The sequence below is a fragment of the Stegastes partitus genome, unplaced genomic scaffold (assembly GCF_000690725.1).
Source record: "Stegastes partitus isolate 25-593 unplaced genomic scaffold, Stegastes_partitus-1.0.2 Scaffold1477, whole genome shotgun sequence".
Classification (NCBI taxonomy): domain Eukaryota; kingdom Metazoa; phylum Chordata; class Actinopteri; family Pomacentridae; genus Stegastes; species Stegastes partitus.
In genome coordinates this window covers 129693-148445 of record NW_007579208.1, presented here as the reverse complement: position 1 = coordinate 148445, position 18753 = coordinate 129693, and the positions used below count along the sequence as shown (strand labels likewise).

The 18753-nt window shown below is 40.2% G+C and overlaps 1 protein-coding gene across 1 annotated transcript; it reads right to left on the bottom strand.

The window, feature by feature from the left end:
• Positions 1-416: 416 nt before the first annotated feature.
• Positions 417-15137, bottom strand: LOC103370748 (dual specificity protein phosphatase CDC14A-like). Its single transcript, XM_008299891.1, has 14 exons — positions 15068-15137; positions 13107-13197; positions 7708-7783; positions 7491-7583; positions 7318-7397; positions 6060-6126; positions 5843-5905; positions 4404-4491; positions 4022-4252; positions 3788-3926; positions 1763-1994; positions 1475-1566; positions 538-675; positions 417-450 (listed from the first exon to the last, which is right to left on the bottom strand). The coding sequence occupies exons 1-14, from the start codon at positions 15111-15113 to the stop codon at positions 417-419; spliced, it is 1470 nt and encodes a 489-aa protein (XP_008298113.1). The 5' UTR covers positions 15114-15137.
• Positions 15138-18753: the final 3616 nt, after the last annotated feature.

Here is an 18753-nt window from a genome sequence, read left to right as displayed (position 1 = left end):
TAGAACAAGATACAACAACACTCAAAGCGACAAAAAGAATTCTAGAAAGTTGGTAACAGAGCATCAAGAAAGTATTAGGGAGATGTGTTACGTTACATTGGCCATGCTGTGCACTTGTGCCTGTATATTCTGAAGATGAATTATGGTGTCAGTCCTTTTGTCATACGTTGGTTGAGGTGACCAGTGATCCACAATTTTGATGTAGCCCTTTATATGTTTCCAAAACTTTGAGATGACTCTACAGAACTGCTGCTTCTGTCGGACCCTGTAGCAGTGAATGTGTCAGACAGGTAATTCAAAGGTTTGTCAGGGTTGGTAAATATTTAAGGCCTAGTCATCCACGGCTTGTTAAAGGAGAGCTGATCCACTTTTTGACCGCATCATCAGCTGAGTTGACTTTATCCAAAGGCTGGAGTTCAGTGAATGCTAAACAGACTGAGGCTGAAGGGACTGTAGAAAGAGGCAAACTGTTAGCAAATATTAAGCGAGAGAAAGAAGGATTTGTTTCAGAAACCAAACAAAAACATAGACACTAACCTCTTAATCTGTGTGGCCGAGGAGGAGGAACTTCGTACCAGTTTTTTAGAAGATGAAGATGGCGAGAGGGAGAGGGGTACTTTAGAGGACTTGGGTGGAGGGAGGATGGAGCAGTGCGTGGCCTTGGACAGGTTTAACCTGAATGAGGAAAGTAACAAACAAATGAAAACATCAGTATTTTCTGAAACTTTTTTTTTTGATAGCTTTTTTTCCAAGGATACTTACATGAGAGTACTGTGTAGGTTGGATGTAACAAAACAGTTGAAAAAAGAAAGATCAGGGTTTGTATAAGATCCGGGCCAAACTTAAGAACTTTGAGGTAATAAACAGCAGTACAAACCTCTGCTTGATTTTTTGTTTGCAACTGGTGAGATTCAAAAACATGACAAAAACCAATGAAGATGACCATCTGATGTGTTGCTTGAATATAGGATCACTGTCTGTTATCCCAGTTCAATTCAACAGTTGTTTGCTGGTCTAAAGTCAGTAAGCATCACACAAGTCTCTGTCATGATGCTCCTTTACTCGCTAAACTTCTATAATGTTCCCTGCTTGCCAACATGAAAGTGCCCGGTTCGTGTCCCGGTGGGGGCACCGGGATCTTTCTGCATGGAGTTTGCATGTTCTCCCCGTGCAGAGTGGGTTCTCTCCGGGTTCTCCAGCTTCTTCCCACACAGTCCAAAAACATGCTGAGGTTAATTGGTGATTCTAAATTGTCCGCAGGTGTGAATGTGAGTGTGCTTGGTTGTCTGTCTCTAAGTGTTGCCCTGTGATAGACTGGTGACCTGTCCAGGGTGTCCCCTGCCTTCACCCTAAGTCAGCTGGGATAGACTCCAGCCCCCCTGCGGTGATTAAGCAGGGTGTAGATAATGGATGGATGGACAATGAAAGCAGCATGTCTAACTCTACCATAACTTTAACATTTACAAAGTGATACCTGGAGGAGGATGAGACTGATCGAGGAGGCCGGTTTCCTTTAAGTGCTCTCAGTTTGTCTCCCTGAGTTAGACTGGCTTCCTTGCAGTTATTCTACACAAACACACAAAGAAAAAGAGACAGAGTGTTGTTGGATAATCAAGAAAAAATCTTCAAATTGAACTTAAAGAAAATGTAAAGTTATTGTTGAGATCACAATGTAAATATTATTGTCTCTTTGCAGTGTAAATTCTACAATCCTTACGTTAAAGAGGTGGTTATAAGGACAGCAGAGAGTCCCGCTCCTCACCTCATCCAGGCTGTATGACTTATGGAGGGTGGTGTTGATCGACAGGTCGTCCATACTGGACAGCAGGCAGGACATGGCCTCCTGTTTGCCTCCTTCCACAGAGTCGGAGCTGTGAAGCTGCTGCTGCTGTTGGCGCTGCTGCTGCAGCTGCTGCCGCCGACTGAGTCTCTGCTGGACCAGCTTCTGTTTGGAGCGATGGACGTCTCCCTGCACCCACAAACTGTGTTGTTTCCTACAGAAACACAGACGGTAATTGCTCACACTGACAATTCTACAATGCTGATGTTTCGCAGGTATATTGAATGAATGTTTGGCAGTTTAAGATAAGATAAGAGATTAATCTGTATTGTCATTGTACAGTCACACTTTTGTACCATGGTACAACGAAATTCGCTTCTCATTCACAATGGTGTGAAAAAGAGGACATGGAATTGTCAAAGATGAGCATATACAGTTCACTTAACATATCAGATATGTCAAATAAGCAATTAGCAAAAATAAATGTTATGTACAGTTATGAATGTTACCAAAAAAGCTTATTAGCATGACAACACAGTCTAATGAACCCAAAGTGCAGCTGAAGCTGATGGGAATTAAACAAAATTTGCATATATCTATTCATAAATAACACAGTAAACAAATTATTGGACACGCAGCAAAATTAAAGTGATTAAAAAGTCATCTTCTGGGAACCAAAAATGTCTGTAACAAATATTTTAACAATAAAAAAACAAAAATAGTTTCCATGTTAGCATGCACATTATTATCAATTTGATGTTAAAAGAAAAGTTATTTTATATTTCGGTTGTCAAAAAATCCTGAAAATGGCTGCAGTAACTGACATTTACTTTTGGATTTGAGCCCCAACCCCATAACTGAAGCCTTAAAAACACCTAACAACAACAACAAGAAGAAGAAACAAACAAAAAAACATTTAGGCTAACTTTTTAAATGACAGCTGAGTATTTTTTTATTTTTATTTTTTTACAGACTGTTGGTCAATGCATTCTTTTTAAACAAATGTTACTGAAACAGGAGGAACTAGTGCGGGACTATTTTCAGCGTTGGATTAATTTACATATGCGGCTCCAGTGAGTATTTCCAGCAGCAGGACAGTGTGTGTTGGACTAAGCCAAAATAAACTACAGTGTAAGTGTGTTAATGGTAATTAAGGAACATGTCAGTCAGAGCAGGAGTGTGGCTCACTAGTGCGCTTTAAATACCTTTAGGACAATAATAGAGCTTGATGGTACCGGGGAATAAAGCACAGCAGAGTTAGCCAAGAACTTAACTGATCTGAAGTTTAAATTTAGGATAACGAATAAAAACAACAACTCATGTGAAGTTATCAGGATTTAATCTCTGAGAGCCCTGATCAACATGTCAGTATATTTAACTCTGCAAAGCCAGCAGATCATTGCCATCCATAGAGCCAGGCCACTAACAAACAGCATTAAATGTCTGGCAAAGGTTGATACTGTTCTCAACATTTAGCTGGATTTAGTCATTTAGTCTGTATATAAACTATGGACGTAGTGACTAGGACGTCACCCATTGGTTTTTGGATTTTGAAGCTTCAAGTTTGGAATTTGGGTTTGTTGGACACTACGCATGCCTCACTTTATTGCCTAGTTTCCAATAAACTAGACCATAATGTACGAAATTAACATTGTGCTATATTAAAGGAGACTTGAAACTATCGATTGAGACAATATATTTGATAAGAAAATGTTTACCAAGGTTATAAATTACATAAAAAGTAGGGTCATTGTCTCATAGACTTCTATACAATCATGTTTCTTTTTGCAACCAGAGGTGTCGCCTCCTGCTGGCTGTTAGAAAGAATTACAAGTTTAGAATACTTCACACTGGCTTTGCTTTACAGACTTCGAGGCTACGTCCTTCTTTTTTATACAGTCTTTGGGATTAAATGAAAATGACTTGTCCAGAACCTTCTAAAAGTATCTATATTGTAGTAACTTAACTGAAGGGAAGACAGAAAACTGTTTTGTTTCTGAAACTCACTCCTCTAAGAAGTTCTGCTGGGGACCGATGACGGATCCGGGTCGGCAGATCCTGATCCAGGCGATGGCCTCGGCTGCAGTGAAGCGGAAGTGTTTCATCAGGTAGCAGCCAATCAGAGTGCCCGTACGACCCAGACCGGCTACAAATAATGAGAAAAGTTAGTTAGGACACACAACTACGATAAGAAGTGGGTTTTTCGGCAGCAACAAAATACCTAAACCAGTCCAGCCTCACCTTTACAGTGCACGGCCACCGCTCCCTCTGTGCTTTCACACACATGTAGGAAGCGCCTGACAATGAGGTCAGAGGGTGTCGTCCCATCCAGGAAGAAGAGATCGTGGTGATCAAATCCTGCGTCCTCAAACCGCCTGCCTTCATACAACTTCCTGTTCAGACGAACCACAGCTCTCACTTCATTTTGGCGAAAGTATGCAAAGTACGCCTCAGGTGAATGTAGAGGGTAACCTGCAGGTAGAATCAACAACAGATCGATGATTCACCAGTGAAATGTAGATGATTGAATGTTTTAAGGAAATAATTGAGACTTCACAAAACCCACGGCAGACACTTGGGAAATGATTGTCAATCAGTTGTTTTGATTTGTAACTTTACTCACCGTTCTCTACTTTACTACGAGGGTGAGGGCTGCTGAATGCCAGAATTTTCCCAGGAATTATCCAGTTCATGTCTCCATTTTCTACTCGCTATAAACACAGACAGAAAAGAAGCAGATGCAGTGCATGTAATCTAGCAACATACGTTATTTTCAATCAGAAAAAATATACAGGCCTCAAAGTACAACCTAGACATTTTCTAATATTTTGTGTGTTTGCCTTTATTTTTGGTGATGGATGGATGGATACAGTCCACCACAGATGGATGGTATCATCTGTGGAAAAACCTTTCCCCTGCTCTTCGCTGGTGTAATTTTTTTTTGTTTTTATTTTTTACCTGGTTCACAGTTGTCTATTTTTTACGTCTTCAGAAGCTTAGGGTGATTGTTGCAACAATCCATCCATCCTTTATCTGGCTTCACTGCTTAATCCTCACTGGGGTCGCGGGGGGGCTGGAGCCTATCCCAGCAGACGTAGGGCAAAGGCAGGTGGACACCAGTTAACCTCAACATGTTTTTGGAGAAGCCGGAGAGAACCCATGCTGTGAACTACACGCCCCCCCACCAGGACGTGAACCGGCGACCTTCTTGCTGCGAGGCAACAGTGCTGCCTGTTGTACCTTGCAGCCCTGTTGCAACAATGTTTATTGTCTTATTTGAAAATCCTTCATCGGTATCCTACCAAGCTCCAAGAGTCATATTTAAGTCAGTGTTTGGGTAGAAACCTGCAGTTAAAGTTCTGTGTATAAAAGTCATCTATCACCTTCTGCATCCTTACATTAGCACATTGTCACTGCACAGTCTGATGCTCGCCACCGTGCAGAATGTGCTGCCAACATTCATCAGACTGCTTTCATCCTGCACTGTTTTGTGAACAGCAGCTTTCTCCTTGGACACCGCCGTTTAATGCAATGTCTACCAGTTTTCAAAGATAAACCTTGAGCCAAGTCAGAGGTGTTTAGTGTCAGTTTTTCAATAAGCGGTTGTGTAAACAGAGAGATGTGTGTGGTGTCATTTTTGAGCTAGTCACTGCTCCTTCTGTTACTGATAGCATAGATCTTCCTGTACCTCCTAACCACTGCTGCAGCTGTGTTTCGGCTCATGTTCGGGAGCTACTGATGTTTTTGTACCTTCTGGTTCTGGCAGTTAATCACCTTGTAGAACCATATTGCACTAGACACAACCCAGTGCAATGTGTAGTTCACAGGCTCTTTTATAATGTTGTTTATTGGATATTACTGGTGTAATCAGTTACATTGTGGCTGTAGTTTGGGGCTTTTATTCTAAAGTAACCAATGTGGTTTATAATTCTACATCACATGCCTTTGCCTCAACTTCAAAATATTACGATCCTCTTGAAAATCATTCAACATGTTAGCGATCCTGCACAGGCGTGTACTTTGTTTGGTTGTGTAATATCGCAGCAGTTTGTAGTGTGTTACCTCATAATGTTCATAATCCTCAGCGCTGAAACTTTCAAAGTCCAGGAAACCGTGTTGTAATGCCTGCAGGAGAGGGCAGAGGAGGACGGCTTTTTTTAATTAAAGTCACTAACTGAATTCCCTCCACCGTGTGTGTGTGCGGAGGTTAAAGTAAGTGCCTTCTTAATCTACTTAAGTAATCTGCTGTGGTTGAGTTTAGCTGCGCTCTGCTCTTTACCTTACGTATTCCTTGCAAGCAGTCGAAGACGGTGAGGTTGAAGGAGCACTCGCCCACCGCTGCATCCCTGTAAACCACAAAGACGCACAATAATATAAATATGCTAGTTTTAACATCCTAATCTTGGCATCAGATACAATCAAGGAGATTTTTTTTTAGTTTTTGCATCCTGTAACCAAGATGTACAGACCACAATCAGCTGTAGCAATCTGTTTGGTTGTATTAATGCTGCTCTTTGTCTCATGCATTCCATTTGCTGTTGTGTTGAGGAAAAAATGAACAAATCCGTAGTAAAGATGTAGTAAAGGTGGAAATGAAAACACATTTTTGTCACCGCACTCAAGTTTTACCAGACGTGACACTCACTCGTATTTGTCTGACAAGAATCACGGGTTATTTGTACAATCTTTGCATAAAATGACAGTTTGCACAAGAACAAATATGTGTATTTGTACACGTGAGGTGTGATGTTTATATACAGTCAAATGTACAGAGACTCTGTTGGTTGTTTACATCGCAAATACAGCAAACTGATGTCAGAGATAAAGTCGACCTTTTGGGAAAATTTTTCACCTACTTTCCTTCTCAGAGTTGTGAGAAACAAGCCAGCGGCAGGTTAGCTTAGCATGGAAACAGCAAGCTTGGCCACGAAGGTATGAAAACATACCTGCCAACATCTCTAATGCTCACTAACACTAAGTCAGCTGTGTTATTCATACAGAAAAATGACAAAATTACAGCTCCATGTCAAGCTAAATCTTCATTCCTGATATATCACACGTAAAGCAGCAGCCATCATGCGAAAGTGCTCTCAGTGCTCTTCAAAATGGGCTGATTTGCTCTGAAAGCCGATTTGAACTGGTGAGCTGTTGGTTAGTTGGATGTGATGTAGCAACTGGGTCGAATTCTTCCTCACTTGTACAGCTGGGAGGGTAACTAGTAATGAGAGGTAACCGTCTTCATATTTTAACAGCTTTTATTTTACACCTCCAAGTTTACAACAACCACAAAACCCAACAAAATAAAATTTCTCCATATGGGACCTTTAACAGGCACACATGAGAGTGGTGTTGGTCTCATTTAGCTGAAATGTATCTGCCAAGAAGTTGAAAAAATAAACACAACCGTACATTCTGATTGTAGTACAGTCTGTGGTGGAAAGCATTTTATATTTTTACTAGCGCAGGTGATAAATTCTGGCTTTACAATGCTGCAGAAAGTGTGTTACCAACACCAGCCAGTGTTTATGTGTTTGTACCTGAACGGCAGGTAGCCTGCGTTGTTTCCTGAGATCAGAGTCCTGTAGGCTTCTTCTGGACTCCTTTTCAAATAGATGACCTACAGGACAGAGGTCAAAGTGTATTAACAGTGATGGATCGATGAACAGACAGGCAGATGGACGAAGTGACGAATGAATTAAAAGATATTTACAGCATAGGCACCGATGAGAACGGCAGCGTTGGCTCTCCTCTTCTGGTCATAGCTGGTGTAGTGAACCAGCTTTTTTCTAGACATTGTGAAGGACTAGTGACAAAAAAAAAGTTAAAATTCATAATCAATTATCAGTGTAGACTATGTACTTAGACCACATCCTAGGAAAGTGTATAAATTGTGTTTTGTTTTGTAGAGTGCAGTCAGTCTGCGTCACCTTGAGCTTCTTGTTGAGTTTGCAGCAATATCTGTACAGCATGGCCAGGTTGAGAGGCCCAAAGTCTGCATAGAAACTGCAACACACAGGGAAACATAAGAACGTGCCTTATTTAGTATGTATGTCTATGTCAGGTGCTACAATTCCTTCAAAACGTGCTCTTCTAGATTCAGAGACAGTTTCTTCCCCAAGGCCATGAACACACTAAACTCAGATAAACACGATGCAAACCTTCTCACATTGTGACAAACAACCATTCATTCTGCTATTCATCTCTCACTTTGTCTATTCATGTCAATATCTAATGTTGTTTACATACCATGTCTCATGTTGCTACTTTTTATATTCTACATCCATCCATCCATCCATTATCTATACACCGCTTAATCCTCACTAGGGGGGCTGGAGCCTATCCAAGCCGACTTAGGGTGAAGGCAGGGGACACCCTGGACAGGTCACCAGTCTATCACAGGGCTACACTTAGAGACACACCTACGGACAATTTTACAATCACCAATTAACCTCCCTGTGTGGGAGGAAGCTGGAGAACCCAGAGAGAACCCACGCTGCACGGGGAGAACATGCAAACTCCTCGCAGAAAGATTCCGGTGCCCCCACCGGGATGCGAACCGGCGACCTTCTTGCTGCGAGGCAACAGTGCTAACCAACTGCACCACCTTGCAGCCCCTATATTCTACATATATATAAGTAGCATGAATGCATTGCACAGGTTCCACTGTATTAGTGCACCACAGCAGATGGACACATTCTACATCATTTAATGACACAAAAATCCACATGGGAAATGCATTCATTAGTTTATTTTAAAAATGGGCTCTTTAATATTTGTCCTGTTGGCTTTGGGTGTTTTAATATTTACATTTTCTATGCACCAAGAGGAGAAGCACTCCTCAGTTTGCTGCATCCAGACCCTCCAATGACACTAAATGCTTTCTGATTTCTGATACAATATATGTATATGCAAATATGCATGCAATGACAACAATACACACACACACACACACACACACACACACACACACACACATCTATATATATGTGTGTGTGTGTGTGTGTGTGTGTGTGTGTGTGTGATGATAACAATAATCATCATTATCATCATCATAAAAACAGTCATCATCATCATAATAATGGGCTGCACGGTGGCCCCGGTTAGGACACCTGATGTCTTGTGCTGAGGTTAATCGGTGATTCTAAATTGTCCGTAGGTGTCAATGTGAGTGTGCTTGTTTGGTTCCAGCCCCCCAGTGACCCTATTGAGGATTAAACAGTGTATAGATGATGGATGGATAATAATAGTAATAAATTATTTAGGTAATGGCCAGGTCAGTAATGTGGCAGAAGCTCTTTTGGGTGTCTCTGTGGAATAGTCTGCCAGAACAGTCTGCTCCAACTGCAAAGCTTCTTGAGTCATTTGACTTCAATGTATCCTGAAGCAGCAGAAGCTTCTTGTTCTCTACAGCGTGTTAAAGGTTAGTGGAGCAGGTGTGTTCTGATAATCTGGTAACATCATTAAGGCGGCCTCTGACTTTGACATGCTGGAGCGACGGTGCAGTGACCCACCTCTTAAACATATTAAGCTGCTGGATTTCTTTTGTCTGGGATCAAACTGTTCTACAAACCTCACATGTCTGCATCCTCACTCGAGACGTAGATGAATGCCAGAATGTCTGGACAGAAAATAATGGAGCTTAAACGTTCCATGTGAATGTGAAGCCAGATCTCATGAGAAAATCTTGTTTATCAGGTCATCCCTGTCCATGTGGATGCTGGTCCTGCACATTGTAAATGTAGCTCAAAACATGGGAATGATATCTGATCCTCATCTCTGCTTTGTAGCTATTGAATAGGTGATTAAATATCTGCATTTAGTACTGCTTTTATAATATACAGAGACAAGGATTTTGACTCATAGAAAGACATTTATCTCTATCCCCACCTTCCACCTTCCCTGGACTGACTAATCATTGCTTATATTACAGTGCTGTGGCTCTGACTTCAGGGTGAAACAGAAGGTCTGGTTTCAAACTAGGTTTTTGGTCTCTTCATGAACCAGATCACATGGTCTCTTTTTGTTTCTCTAACACCAGACCAGTGACAAGAGGTGACCAAGAACACACTGTCAGAGCCTCAACACACTTTTTCTCAGGCTGCTACTTCAGAGTAATTTTAATCTTAATTTCCTAGGATGAAGTTTTCACAAAGCCTTTGCTTATTTAATGTATTCATTTCCTTTTTTTTTTTTTGTGTGTATTTTCTGTTTTACTTATCGGACAGAAACTTTTGGTGAGCGTTAGTATCTTTAAACGGGAATCAAAACAACGAGCTTTCATGGGTTTGATTAAGAAGTTTTATGACTTTGATTCAGTTTTACTTGTAGTCACATTTAAATTGTTGTATTCCTTCTTGTGGATTTTATATATGCCTTATCTATCTTTTAATGACAGTATTTATTTTGTATTATTTATGATATGTTGATTTAGGTATTATTATTATATTTTTATTATTATTATTATTATTATTAACAATAAAATAATAATAATAATAATAATAATAATAATAATAATAATAATAATAATAATATATGCTTTTAGTACTTTTCCACTTCAATCGTTTAGTTTTCAGCTTGTCAGTCACCTGTAAAACGATTGCAGCCTCTACAGAAGATGCTACACAAGTCGCCCTCACTTGAATCAACTTGCTTCTTGTGCTTTAATCTGATACAAACTATGTTGGTATATTCATATTCTCCTTATGGTTCTCAAACTCACACATCCCTCCTCTCTATTTGATCTGGAGGCGCAGCTGAAGCCTGTTGGAGTCATAAATACACCAATTCTTCACAACAGTCAGCACGGACCTATAAGCTTTTCCCTCCAGTGTAAACACATTGTTGTCGTTTCAGTTGGTGCTAATGAGTGAAGCAGCGTGTCAAACACTGTGCACGTCACTCGTCAGAGGTAAAAACAGTGCACTGGGATGATTAAGTGTCAAGTCTGAATGGCATCATCCTGTGTTTGTCCTAAATCCCTGAGCATGACGAGGCCACCGTCACTGATCTCATCTTGGCCTATATCTCACAGCGGGATCATAACCACTGGCTCAACATCTCTGGAGGTGTTTCACCTACAGGCACGTGAGCAAGTCAGCATTTCATTCTTGTACAGTTATATTTCTCAGTCAAGTGTTCCTCTTAAAAACACCTACACTACTGTATTAGTAAATAAGTGAAGAAAATAAGGAGGACATTGGCCTATTTGGTGGCCAGTGAAGAAGCTTCTGTGTTGGTTTGAGACCAGGGGATTGTGCAGACCATCCTCCAGAGTAATGCTAGGCCTTCAAATTTGATTATACTTCCTAGCAGACATGTACACAGACAGCTGCAGACGTGTAGGTAGTTGTTATTGTACTGCTTTGAAGTCTGGTTGGAATAAGATAATATAAGATATAACTTTATTTAACCCGAGGGAAATACTTCTGCCAGATATTGCTCAGAAAAAAATGACATGAAATGAGTATAAAAGCAGTGCCTAATGGAAGAACGGCAAGAAATAAGTATGAGAAATGCGTAAGCTAAGGTAAGATTGGAATAGAAAAGCAAGATGATGGCAATGATTTTGAGGTAATAAAGTGACATGATAATAAAATATTAAATCATCAGAATCAGAAAGCCTTTTTTTTCAGTTTCAAAAACTGTTAAGACGACTCTGCCTGTACGTGTGCAGTAGATCAGTATCTATGTGTTTCATCCACTGCTGCATCATGTGCTCGCCGACATGAAGCTACAGCACCGGCCTTAAGATCAATTCATACTTTTCCATTTCACGTCTCCTCGAGGACACGTTTGACATTCCTTTCGTCATCTGACTCCTCTGCGAATGTCCCCGTGCAGCCCAAAATGTGTGACCATATGGACTTAACACTGCAAGCATGGCAAATGCGCTTGTTTGATTTGCTCAAAGCTATTTCTTTTTATGATGAGAGACACTTTTATAATTCATCATTAAAACAGTTATAATTTCAGGCGTCGCTGCAGGACTTTGCTTTGATGCTCACGCAGGACTTGCTGTGCTCGGAAAGCTGTAAAAAGTCACAAGCAGTCTTTTAGAAACATCCAAAGGAGACCTCTGTATGTTTTTGCATTCGACATGAGGGACACTGCAACCATGTGTAGACGCTTTGCCTATTTGTAGTATCAATAGAACTGCATCTGCTTCAAAGATTGCTCAGCATATGGAGATGTATAAACCATGAACTGTTGTGTACAAACTTACACTGTGTGCGTTTAAAGTAAAAGCTGAAGCTGTACCAACAAATTAACCTTATTTCATGTGAATGTTGTTGTGATAAGTTTGGGGAATCATTACAAAGAGATGTTTGTAAGGTGACATTACACTTTGTACTGCAAACTGTTCGGTTGACTCAGTGTCCAATGGAGGGTTCAACTTAACTCGAAATAACATCAAAGTGAAATTTTCCCAGAAATCTTCCTTAAAAATTTGGTTCAAGGAGTTAGACGTAAAAAAAAAAAACCTCTGAGTTGGGCTTACTACATATTCTGGATAAGATCAAAGCCAAAACTTAAGCAATGAACTTCAAACCCCAAGCTTAAAATGTTACTGAACCTTTTTGGTACCAATATATTTGATTCGATTTTCCCTGATAATGCAAACTTCATGTATTGTAGATTAGCAGCATTACCTTGTTCTGTGTCTTACTGTTTAAGACTGAAGCACCCAGAGGAGATGAGCAGTTCTGTGTGGACGAGCAGAGGTCACTGTGGAGGTTCAGCTAGTGAATGGGCACCATGACAAAGTCTTTTGTGCCGATCAATGACTTCCAGCCAACAAAAATTGCATTAACGCAAGGTGGGATAAATTTACTTTTTATATGCCAGTGGTATAGCTACATACTACCATAAATCTGACTCACCAGATGGAGGTCACAGATAGAGGCCTTTGCCATCAGCTAATCATTTCAGTGAGCATTCTTTCCCTCTTCTTCTGTTGGTGTGTTTCCATTTTGTTTGCAATATGACACATCCTTTGAGCAGTAACCTACCAACACTGCACTTTGGACAGTGCAGTAAGCCACACAGGCAGCTGCAGACGCCACTGATTTTGGGCTGCATGAGAGACGGGTTTGTGTGGACTCGCAGGAGGAGAAGTTTGCAAACACATCAGAGATCCAGGGAGTTCCCAGAGAAATGAATAGATGTCTGACTGATTCACATACATACACAGTGCTGTGTGGAATTTAGGCATGAGACCACTATGAGCATCACTGCTGACACCCCCATGTGACTTGTTTTGAATTTGTGTAACATAGCAGCAACACACAGCCCAACACAGGCCACAATTATTTAGTCTGTTACTTACCTCTCATATAGAAACTCCTCATCCGTGCTGAAGTAGTGTGTGCTGGCTGTATTCTTTGGTTTGACTCGTACTGTGGCAAAGTAGAGCCGGTCTGTGGTGCAAAGCAAGCAAACACACACACACACACACACACACACACACACACACACACACACGGACAGAAAGACATGCAGACAGACAGCATTGAATTATTGAAGGTGTTGTGGGTTCAGGTGGATCACAGACTGTCGTGGCTTCATGTCAGGGACACAGAATAATACATGAACTTCACCACCGAATGTCATCAATTGTAAAATCTTCCATGTTTATAAAAGAAATAAAAATTGCACTTTATAAGGGGAGAGTAGTAGGTTTATGCATGATTCATAAATACGGCACTAATAATAAATATATATTGAGCCTATATAAATTGGGTTGCCAGTAAGAGTTTTGTTGGAAAAGAAATTCAGCCCGGTAGTATTTTGTTGGGACTGTCCCAGGCTGAGTGTTAAATGATTACATATGTACAGGATATGACTATTGTCGCATTAGTCTAGTAGGTCACACCATAAACTGGGGTTTTCTGATGCTCCACCGACCCACCGATGGGGTGACCCACCTGGTTTTGTCCTGATGCAACACCACCAGTTGTCAGGTTGTGGTTCTGGTTAAATCTTGCTCTCTTTAATACGAATACTACTTAATACTATTTTTATACTTCAATACTTTAATACTAACCCGAACCGTCTTTAATACAAGAAGACCCTGAACGACTGCTTTCGGTATTAACTTTTCAAGTGTTTTCAAGACATGAATGTGTTTAAATAATTTATTAAGGATTAATAAATCCTTTATAAAAGCTTAGAAAAAATAACAGGTGCCTTTATTGAATTGCACTTATTCATTTCAATAAGCCGACAGCTTGATCCCACTTTTTAACATACATTGGTTAACATTTTGGTAAATCAAAATACATAAAGCACTGTACTGAATTTAATATTAGCAGTGTTCTGGTAGTGTACTCATGAATGACAACTCTCTAGAAATAGGATTATTCTCAGGCAATTTCACTTATATTGCTGTATTTTTTACTTATATTTTGCTCTTGTTTTATTGTACTTATTTTTTTATTTTTTTTTTAAAACCAGACCGGAGTACTAATTTCGTACGACAAACATGTAAAGGTGAGCTAGCATGACAAATTGAGGTCCTTGAATCCTTGAATCCTTGAGTAATTTCTCGATAAGTAGCACCTTCCCCCTCTGGTTTCTGAGTGAGTCTCTGGACATTTATTTATTATGTATTTATAATGATGTCCTTGTAAAGTGTCACACTGAATCTAAAAATGTCTAAAAATATGCATCACGCTACTGTGTTTGAATTAACTGACATGTGACTCCGAGATGGAGAAAAAGTTGGTTTAAGGGCAAATAATCAGCCAAACTTTCTTTTAAAAGGGAAAAAAAACAACAACAATGTCATTATTATTCCTTTGAGAATCCACAGTGAGTCTATGGTTCTCACTGTTGTACTCTATAGTTCCCATTTTTCCTCAAATGTGATTCTATAAAATTGTGAGTTTCATCAAGGTTCTTTCTCTTTTATATAAATTGTATACATATCCCAATGGAGGTTTGAATGTGCAGCTCACTTATTTACACAGAACAGCATCTTAACCTCCAAGGGTTGATGAAAGGTTTATACAATTTCTTGTTTCTTGAAGACATCTCACCTCTCATTCAGTTCTAACTGCCTGTTTGGAAGTCACGTGTTTTTATTCTCACCCCTAAATCCGAAGACTCACATGGATCAGAGTGTGAATGGTTGTGAAACTACCTGGGGATGGACGACTCAAGGTGCTAACAAGATGGTAGTTGAAGAAATTAGGAGTAACATGACCTGGCTGACTGAGAATCTACACAGACAGTTTGTTCTATGATTATTATTGATTGTTAAATAACACAAATACATGCGTAACTTACCTTTAATGAATTCTGACGCACCGGACTGGTCATAGTCCTCTGCCATTTGAGCCACTAACAAGTAATTATTGTAATAAAATCAGTTTGAGATTGAATTAAGATTTTTTAAAAAAGAAAGAAAAATAACTGAAATTGGAATTATTTTCTGGGTTATCTGTTGTGAGGGCACTTGAGATGCGCCCAAAGAATCACGAGTTCACTGTAAAGCATCCTGACAGCAGAGACACCTCCATGCTCCTGACACTACTCTGAGTTCAAATAAAAAAAACGCACAAGTCCACATAAAGTCACGTCAACTCTTCAACCGGTAAAATGTTTCAGCTGCGGTTCCATGTTCCCGATAATGAGACGATTCAGGCGCGTAAAAAGTCTCCAAAGTCAAATGAAAGCCAACTCAATCATCTCTGACCTCTCTGTGACTCTGAAGTGAACAGTTTCCCGCAAATGATTCAGTCCCACTGTGTCTAAGTTAAAACGTTTCCCAGAATATTCCAGCGAACAGCCGGAGACGCACAAAACCCTCCAGAGTCAGACGGAGCGCTAATCTGTGAACTGCTCTGCGCATGCTCAGTCAGCGCACACACACATTCGCGCTGCACACACACACACTGGTGAGCATGTTACCAAAGCTTCGTAGAGGTGGATTGACGGATGAAACAGTACTTGTTGCATATACTCCTGTAATCCTTCTTCCCAGTAATGTGCATTTATATAATAGCTGCATTTTAATGCTGATAAAAACATATATTAAGTCCACTTTTGTGATTAGAGTTCAGTGTTACAGCAGCACAAAGAGCCACTAAGATATTTTATTGCATTTATTTTCATTTCCAGCCTTTAATGACCTGCTGCAGTGCACATAACAGTGACTTGAACTGGTAAAGTAACACTGCGGGTTGAGTCGCCTGCCTCGTGCACGTACTGCAGCTCGCTCCTGTCACCCAAAGGTGTGGAGCCAAACACCCGGGTGCCAAATGTCTGAGCTCCCTGACTGCCCGGCTGAGCTGTGAATCATGGGGCCAACCAAATCTGGACTTATAGCACGTAGTCACAGAGTCTCAGATGGTGATTAGACAGATAAGTCTTTGCTTGGTTATTAAACTAAAGTTGGCGTCACAAAGGACACAAAGAGACTCTGTGATATTTTCCAAATGTATAATTTATAGGAGGTCTCCATAGTCACTTAATACACTCTGCTCTGTAACAGGATACGGAGAACAAAATGTGCATTTAAAGGTGACATCAGATGGACATTGAGGGAGAAGGGATCAGGCCTCCAGACCAGCAAATTCTGTATAAAGTTCCAAATATCTTGTTTTCAGTCTGAGACTTCTGAGATCTCTCCGACTGTCTGACATGTGTCCTCTGTTTTATCTCTTGCAGTCAATCTGTTCCTCTGCTGACAGTTCATGCAGGACTTGCTTGACGAGGTTTGGCACAAATTGTTTGAATTTGTTCATTTGACCGTACCTCCTTTGCCCATAGAAATACATGCAGATGGTGCACGCTGGTTATTTTTCAAAAATAAATTCTTCTTATGTATTCATGGTGTTATTTTTGATTTGAAAATAAGTATCTATATAGAGGTCAATGTGGTGGCATGGAGTGATGTAGACGTGAAAAAAAGGGGATGAGTAAAACCTTCATGTCTTCTCAAAACCTTTAAAACCACTTTATACTAATGTGTGTGAAGGAGCAGAGGCCATTTTAAGGATCTAAACATAGTAATAGATGTATTATTTAAAGCTGTGTGTTTTTATCTACCTTAAAACTGGAGAGAGTCTTTAAGTAAGAACACTGTGCACCTACCGTACGTTTTAGTTATTTGAAACCTATTCATTATAGGAAGAAAAATACTGAACAAAACTTGTGTCTGAGTTCAGTTTTACATAAAAGTATAGCAATATTGAAAATATTTAAAGCATATTTAAGCTATTGCTTTGAAAAAAAATGTCACCTTTTGTTCTTACTTAATGTATTAAATTTATTTATTACAGGTTTTTTTGTGATAAGTCTCCGGTTGGCCTGGTAAAATAATAGGCCACTCATTACAGTTTTTACAGGCTGTCAGCTGGCTTGGATATGAGTAAATTCAGGCAGTTTTATTGGATAGATTATGACCTGATTCTGGAAAGGTATCTGCATCCGACTCAGGGCGGTATTGATTCCGTCTGCCATTTCAGTTGGGGTGATTGCGGCCTTGTGCCGGTGGTGTTGGCTCAGTGTCGACCGCTAAACTCGGGGCAGTGCGCTCCGGCCAATTCTGGAGCATTGTTCATGTTTCACAAGAGTTTCATGTTTCCCAATCGTACTCAAGCCGAGCTAGTTCGTCTGACCTGCTGGATTTGGGCCGCTACTGGGCCAAATCATTTGGCTGCCTGGATGTATGACATTAATTTCATAGTCTTCAGTACTGAAACTAGACAACTAAATATTTCCAGGCTTAGTGGTTGCACTGTACATGGTTCCTGGGACAAACATCAGTTTAGCTGTTGGTCAGTCAGTCCACCACTTTGGTGGACTTCCACTCTATATATGGCTCCTTAAGGATATAAGTATCTGGAACTCCCAACTAGTCAGTCAGAACTGATGAAGCCTCTTGGATGAGAGGTGAAATGTCTTCAAGGAACTCAAGCAAGTCCAGTTGCTACGATTAATCTACCAGAATAACCATGAGCTGGATGACTGAGAATCTTCACAGACAACATTAGTAGTTTCTTGTCTCTGTTGAATTAAGTTAGAAGTGAAATCATATGGGCAGGCTTCAGGTAGTCTGACTCAGGTATGAACCTGATGGTTGCTCATTTCAGGTGCTTTTCTCCTCACCTTCCATTTTCTGTGTCTTACCATTTTCTAAATTCCCACAGCGACTGGAAACAACAACCTGAGAGTAGGAACCTAAACACTGAATTTCAAAAGTCGAGGACTATAGTGTTCACTTCTCCTCAGATCTCTACGTGTAATTTAAATCCTGACAGCCACCATAATACACCTCTGAATGGCAGATTTTTGTTTTCTGGGCATAAATATAAATGGTGGTTGGTTGCCCAGGATGACTGTGATTGGCTTAAAGAAGCAAACAAGACCCCCCCCCTATAGCAGACTGATAGTTATGTGTAGCAAGGCTAATGTGTAAACAGTAATAATGGTGAAAAGAAACTGATTTGAAACATAAAATAAACAGTCGTCTCCACTGTTAAAATTGATCAATCGCTGTTTTTCGGTTCCATCCATCCACCCCAACCTCCTCCCAAACGTGAATTTTGTGGCTATTAACTACATCACCTGACCTCCACTATTACACCTGCTATAACGACCACAACCTGTAAAATGTAAGCAGGAGTCACAATAAGCTGCACTGTAGTTTTTATAGAATACACTCAAAATGTATTCCCCCACCAGCAGGACAGAGTTCCACTTATTCTATCAAATACTCATACACATGTTTATGGTCCCCAGAACATGAATCCTACTCACTACCATGAGATTTATGGTTTTCAGTGAAATATCTGACAAAATATTAAATTAGCAGTTCAGTAAACAATACTTTAGTTTATGACCCAATACTATGACTTCTACTCTGGCTCACATGACTTTTGTGTTGTGTGCTAATTAGTAAATATTATCACGTCAACACACTTAACTGAGTGAACCTAGTGAACATCAAACCTGCCTAACATGTCAGC

Bases quoted from the DNA above. Each gene is read 5' to 3' on its own strand.
- LOC103370748 (XM_008299891.1), bottom strand. From the start codon at position 15,113: ATGGCAGAGGACTATGACCAGTCCGGTGCGTCAGAATTCATTAAAG. The intron at 13,198-15,067 runs GTAAGTTACGCA...TTTGCACCACAG, and splicing joins TGCGTCAGAATTCATTAAAG to ACCGGCTCTACTTTGCCACA. The intron at 5,906-6,059 runs GTAAAGAGCAGA...CCTCTCCTGCAG, and splicing joins GCTTGCAAGGAATACGTAAG to GCATTACAACACGGTTTCCT.